Source organism: Ylistrum balloti, unplaced genomic scaffold (assembly GCF_031769215.1).
Source record: "Ylistrum balloti isolate Yb309-2 unplaced genomic scaffold, AGI_CSIRO_Ybal_v1 Utg371436, whole genome shotgun sequence".
Lineage (NCBI taxonomy): Eukaryota > Metazoa > Mollusca > Bivalvia > Pectinida > Pectinidae > Ylistrum > Ylistrum balloti.
In genome coordinates, this window is record NW_026782753.1 from 45454 (window position 1) to 52171 (window position 6718).

Consider the following 6718-nt stretch of genomic DNA (forward strand, 5'->3'; position numbering starts at 1 on the left):
CGACTTTGTTCCACTGAACATTGTTTCAACTGTAAACACTTACAGGGACGTATCTTGAGTTACGATTTTGTACTTTCAGTATAAGATACTAGGTTTTTGCCATTGATTTTGCAGAAATGATTATTAATATTTTCATAATTATCCTGAAACAACTCAGCAAATTAAAAACAAACAAAAATGCTATAATTTGATTTTCACGAGATTTATTTTCCCTTCAATATTCATACCTGTTCGAATTCTTCTGGTCTTATATCTTATGAACTCATTTTCGTTCCTGGGTGAAAAGTTCATTAAGCGTTCATAATAGATAATGATAATGATAATAGTGTACCAAAATACAATTTTAAAAATTTAGATAAATCATTAAATTGCCTGAAATATCTTCTTGGGTTTCATTCCGCCATAAGAGTAAATATAGTTACTTCGTGATATTGCAAAAATGGTTTCTGTTGGCGTATCTTTTTTTAGCTCGCCTGACCGAAGGGCAAGTGAGCTTATGTCATGCCGCGGCGTCCGTCCGTCAACTTTTTTCTATAAATCGCTACTAGTCATGAACCAAATTTGGTCAGAAGCATTCTTGGGGGAAGGGGATAAAATTTTGTATAAACCGTGGGTCTGGGCCCCCTGGGTCCAGAAGGGCGTTGCCCATTCGGTGAAATTAGTGAATTCTCTAAAATTCCTCTTCTTCCGAAGGAATTATAGGATAAGGTCTAAATTTTGTCTGCACCATGCTCTGCTGAAGGGGAATACATGTTATAGAAACCGTGGGCCTGGGACCCCTGTGCCAAGAGGGGCGGGGCCCAGTTGGGGAAATTGAGTAAATCCATTAAAATTACCACTTCTTCGGAAGAAGTTACAGGATGTTGTCCAAAATTGGTCTTGAGCATCCTCCAGAAAAGTGAAATAAATTTTGTATACTGTGGGTCTGGCCAGGCCCCCTGGGGCTGAGTGGCGTGGCCCATTATGTGAAATTTAGTAAATTCTTTAAAATTTTTTCTTGTCCTGAAGGAGTACTAGGATAGGTGAGCGCTACAGGAAGAAGCCGGTGTTTATCTTTTATTGACAATATAACACATTTTGCGGGGTAAACATTTATTGAACTGTAAAGAAAACTATAAACTCATTTCAAGCATTGGGTAGTTCTACATACATGTACATGTATACAATTTATATATATTTAGCTCTCATCCTTAGTATCCTTAATGTTACATTCCAGCCACTTGTTTGAAAAAAAATACCAGATTTGATCAATATTATCAAAATATGACGCTGCTTGGATACTTATTAATTATTACATAATTGATTTTTCGTAGGCATGTGAAAGGATAAATTCATATCAGAGAAAATCTGTCGGTAAATATGTTCTTTCCCATGAAATGTGTTGTTCTTTTTGCATTCATCAACATAAAGGTTATACATTTTTTTAACATTGAGCTCGGGAGAAAGGTATTGTTCGGATGACGTTTTCCGACAATAGTGACTAGGAATCTTTGGGAATCTGTCAATATGGGATTTGATGTTAGCATTTATGTTTGAATCTATGTGTTTGTGACTCGTATGCTTACCTCTACCATCAGACTTTGGAAAACCGAAAGCATCGTGCTGGTGCAGAACAGTGTGGACAACTTTCTCCGATACTGACAGGGTGTTTAAGAACATAGTTTTGCAAACTTGAATATTTTCCTGACCATTATCAAAAAAATAGTGGATAGTGCTATTTCTTCTACATGATTTTGTTGTTTTCTGCTTGCATGCTATTTTGCTAACATTTTTCTAAAAAATATCAAACAATATTTGACGCTGTTCATCATTGACTTTAGTTGAACATTTATACCGACAACCCTGCTCTCCTTTTTATGAGTTTTCCTCGTTTGCTTCTGTATTCCTCACCCAAATTTCTGCGACGTCTTCGAACAGTTTCCTTCCATTCTGTAACGTTCTTCTTTCTTTTTCTAGCTCTCAGTCCTAGTTCATCTGATTGTTCATTTTCAATACATGTAGTTGGAGTAATCTCCTCAGTGTCACTGTCGGTAAGTGTGGAACAGACGTTATCCATTGCAAGGTCAGGAAAAATATTTTCTGCATCTACTTCAATGGGATTTGTTTCCATACTTAAATCATTTGTTGGATTGATGTACAGATCACCATCAGTTGATAAGAATACAACATAAAATAACATTTCCTTGCTAAAACTAACGCAGGAAGTATGTAGTAAAAACTATACACACATTCTAATAATGGGAGATTTTAATCTACCAAATATAAATTGGGAAAACTGCACTACAAAATCAGAGTCTACCAACAATATGGGATACCAGTTCATTGATTGCTTAATGAATAACTTTCTATTCCAAACTACAAACGGCAAACAGAATCAATATAACTTCCCACTAGATAAGACAACGAGGAACCTAATTAAACACAAGACTAGAAAAGCAATGAAAAACAAGGATAAAAAGAGCCAGCAAGAATATAGAAAGGCAAGGAACAAGGTGAGGAAAAAACCCCAGACAGATTAGGAATGAGTATGAAAAACATCTGGCACAACAAGCGAAAAACAACCCAAAGGCAATCTGGAATTACATGGGAACTCTACAAAGACCCTAAAGATGTAAAATCACAAAAAGCTGATACAGATGAGAAAGAGGCAAATATACTTTCAGAATTCTTCCATGGTGTGTTTGTGAAGGAGAAAACTAGAACCATACCATCTATCCCAAAAAAAAGGCATTGTTAAAGAAATGGGAGAACTGAATATAGCAATAGAACAGATTAAAAAGAAACTTGAAAAACTCCGGATAGACAAATCACCAGGCATGGACGGAATCCATCCTAAATTTTTAAGAGAGCCAGCAAGAACAATCTGTGTACCATTACAAATAATCTTCAATGCTTCCTTAAGATCTCAAAAGTTACCAAATGAATGGAAACAAGCGCAGATTAGTGTTATATTTAAGAAAGGCGACAGATGTGTAAGCAACTATAGGCCAGTTAGTTTGACATCAGTAGTGTGTAAAAGTGATGGAATCCATTGTGAGAGACCATATTATAGAATTAATGTTACAAAACAACAATCTCTTTACTATGGAAGAGCATTAGGGCCACGTATGACAAAAAATATTTCTGTTTTTTCGTGTTACTAACTCGAAATTTTGACTTACTAACTCGAAATTTCGATTTAATAAAATTTCGACTTAATAACTCGAAATTTCGACTTACTCATGTGCTCAGTTTCACTTGACATAAGCACTATCACTATGGATCAACACAGAGACACATTGGTTAGAGCATATTTTCATTTAGGACTAAGTAACAAGGAGATATTGCTTTGCTCAGCTTCACAGCATGGGATTATGATTAGCACAAGAACTCTTAAAAGGATCACGAAGAAGTGTCACCAGTACAGAAGGAATGGTGATAAGTGCCTCATGGAAGCTGCAATGTTCATTGTGAAAGAGTGTGAAGGTTCTGGTCGTCTTCATGGATACCGGTGGATGCATTTAAAATGTGTTCAGAATGGAATATATATTTCCCAAAAAACAGTGCGTTTATTACAGGGAATATTATATCCGGAAGGTTTAAAACAAAGAATAAAACGGCGTTTGGTAAGGCAACAGTATCGTTGTTCTGGACCCAACGCACTATGGCATATCGATGGATATGACAAACTTAAACCATATGGAATATGTGTTCACGGTTGTATAGACGGATTTTCCAGGCAAGTGATATGGATGGAAGCATGGAACACTAACAACGACCCAAAGGTCATTGGTGGTTATTTTGTCAATTCAGTTAAAAATAAACTTGGGTGCCCTGAGAGAATAAGAGCAGATGCTGGAACTGAAAATTGTTACGTAAAACAAATGCAGAGTTTCTTACGCGATGAACATGCCGATCGTTTTGCTGGAGTATGCAGTTTTATGTATGGACGAAGTACCGCAAACCAAAAGATAGAAAGCTTTTGGAGTATATTACGGAGAGAAGTAACAAGTTTTTGGATGGATTTATTCAAACAGCTTCAGATCGATAACTACTTTGTCGGGGATTTACTAGACAAGAACCTTATCCAATTCTGTTTTATGGATCTAGTACAGGTGAGTTAGATTACTAGACCAATGAGAACAAGACCCGTATGGCTTATCAAGGTTTGGGTCACAATGTATGTTCTCATCATGGTCTTGTGCGAAGAAAACGTTCGTTTTCGTTTAATGCAATCACAGGGGCATGACACGTTCCTATGACTCAGAATAACAGTATCATCGAAGCCCGACCCCCTAGATCACTTATTATAATAAGTGATCTAAGGGGTCGGGCAGTATAATCGAAGCCCGACCCCCTAGATCACTTATCATAATAAGTGATCTAGGGGGTCGGGCTTCGATTATACTGCTAGTCTGAGTCATAGGAACGTGCCATGCCCATGTGAATGCAATAGTACTACTGAAAGTCGTGGCATACAGAACAAAAATGGTAAAGTATATTGCAGGTGGAGTTTTGGAGTTAAATGACATTAAATATATGACAAGGTCAAACGGAATAGTCATAAATTCCAACTTCTTACAAATCAATTATCATCCGCTTGAAGAAGGATTTTAAAAAAATGTTTCCACCAAAATCCATTTGAAATTTGATGCCTGCGAAATACATTTGCCAAGAGTATATACTGGAATTTCGAATGATTAATAAAAGTATTCTATGCTGAGCATGAGCTATTGTAATTTTGGTAGAAAAAAAATTGACGTTATAGCCGCCATTTTAGCATTTAATAATATGGTAATGTGCAAAACATGTATATGTACATGTACTAATACATGTATATCATTTTATCATTGAAAGTAGCAAAGGATTAATATTTTTTTAAGGTAAGCCTATATATAAATGTTATAGAAAAAACTGAAGACAGCCTATTCTTCAGTCTTGTCACGAAAGACAGGCGAATTTTTTTTTCAAATGTATCAAAACAGTGATGACTTACATGTATAATAGGACAGCAAGGAGTTTCATTTTGCTGTTGTCGTTTCTGTTTATATATAGAGGATCTTACATGAGTGTCAATGTATTATGGAATTTATTAAACAAGTTCAATAATTTGATATGTCACGAGCCGATAGGCGAGTGGCATATCAATTTATTGAACGAGTTTAATAAATTCCATAATACATTGACATGAGTGTAAGATTCTATTTATCATATGACTCCTAAAAAGTCCAAAATTACATTGGATAAGATAAAAATTGTTGACTCTGACGTTCTTCCCGCCATTTCTTGACGGCAAACCATTTTTGGCGTGACGTCATACCATTGTTGACTTGACGTCATTTGCTTATTCTTCGATTGTGACGTCACAATTGAAAAGTGTTATTACACATGTGTAATATCGAATTGATGACATGGCTTTATTACACTACAAAACACTGCAGTCATATGATAAATAGTTTTATGTGAGAAAATTAAGTATTAAATGGTGGGTTAGGACAGCAAGGAGTTTCATTTTGCTGTTGTCGTTTCTGTTTATATATAGTTTTATGTGAGAAAATTAAGTATTAAATGGTGGGAAGTTAATGTTATTGAAAATAGATATCTATTACATTGTAGGCCGATATCGATTCCACTGTTTCTGTTTGGAATAGTCACCGAATTCGACCGTCGAAGATGGCATCTCTACCATGTGGACGACCAGCTTTGATGTATTCCATTCCAGAGCTATATGGAGTTAGTGACTGTTTAAAAGCAGTAACACCGGAAAGGATAGAACTTTGCGAGACAGAATGCCTAATGAAAGATAATATTCCTTGTGATAAAGATATATTTGACCTTTGTCAACTACTCGTGAATGAAAATATGTGGGATTTTCCTGCAGATCCCCATGAAATGTGTGATCTATACATACAATTACGGAATGAAATTATGAACATAATTTAAACAAGACATATTTAAGTGATGCCAATGAATCATTTTGTTATTCTCTGCAACTATTATTGTCTCTATTCGTCACTGCGATGATGTGATGCCCATAAATACTGCTTTTACATTCTTCAAAACTCCAACCAACATGTGCATGGGCATTTGACACCTTTCCAAGTTCATTTACTGTACATATTGTATAAAGTGCATCACCGCATTAAAAAATTCCCTATCTAGTGTGGAGTTCCTTAGTCTAGAGAATATTTTCTATCATTTAACGTTGCTTTGTAATTTTGTCGTTTTTTTTTTTTTTTTATTTGTTTCGAAAACAGGGGGGGGGCTTTAAATGAAATTATAATATCACTGAATATAATTAAAATGCAATAACGATTTAAGTTTGATATTGATGTTTTGTGTAATTATACAGCCCAGCCAGGATACTAGTATTGCTCTCACAGATCCTGTTATGAAATAATGATTATTGTGTATTTATGTTGGACATGCACTTGATTTGGTTTATCTTTTGCAAATGTTGTCGATAATGAAAGTATCATAACTCAGTATTTCATTTAATCGGGTAATAAAACAAAACTCCGTGAAATAAGATTTTATTCACGTCACAATTGCAAATACTAATATCGTTTGTTTCATAGGATACATGTATCAGAAACTGCATTGGAAGCCGTCACGCGTATGACAAGGCCATCGATATTACAATAATTGGTAGTCTGTAAACCAATTTATTTTTCTGATCAGTGTCTAAATAAAAAGGAACATTTAAAAACCAAGTCGAACCTCCATATGAAATCTGAGA

The 6718-nt window shown here is 35.3% G+C and overlaps 1 protein-coding gene across 1 annotated transcript; it reads left to right on the forward strand.

The window, feature by feature from the left end:
- The first annotated feature begins 3731 nt into the window (after positions 1-3731).
- LOC132562494 (uncharacterized) lies at positions 3732-5922 on the forward strand. Its single transcript, XM_060227237.1, has 2 exons — positions 3732-4094; positions 5596-5922. The coding sequence occupies exons 1-2, from the start codon at positions 3732-3734 to the stop codon at positions 5920-5922; spliced, it is 690 nt and encodes a 229-aa protein (XP_060083220.1).
- Positions 5923-6718: the final 796 nt, after the last annotated feature.

Excerpts from the sequence above, each read along its gene's own strand:
- LOC132562494 (XM_060227237.1), top strand. The coding sequence starts at position 3,732 with ATGGAAGCATGGAACACTAACAACGACCCAAAGGTCATTGGTGGTTAT. Across the intron at positions 4,095-5,595 it reads GTTTTATGGATCTAGTACAG|GCCGATATCGATTCCACTGT; the intron begins GTGAGTTAGATT and ends ATTACATTGTAG.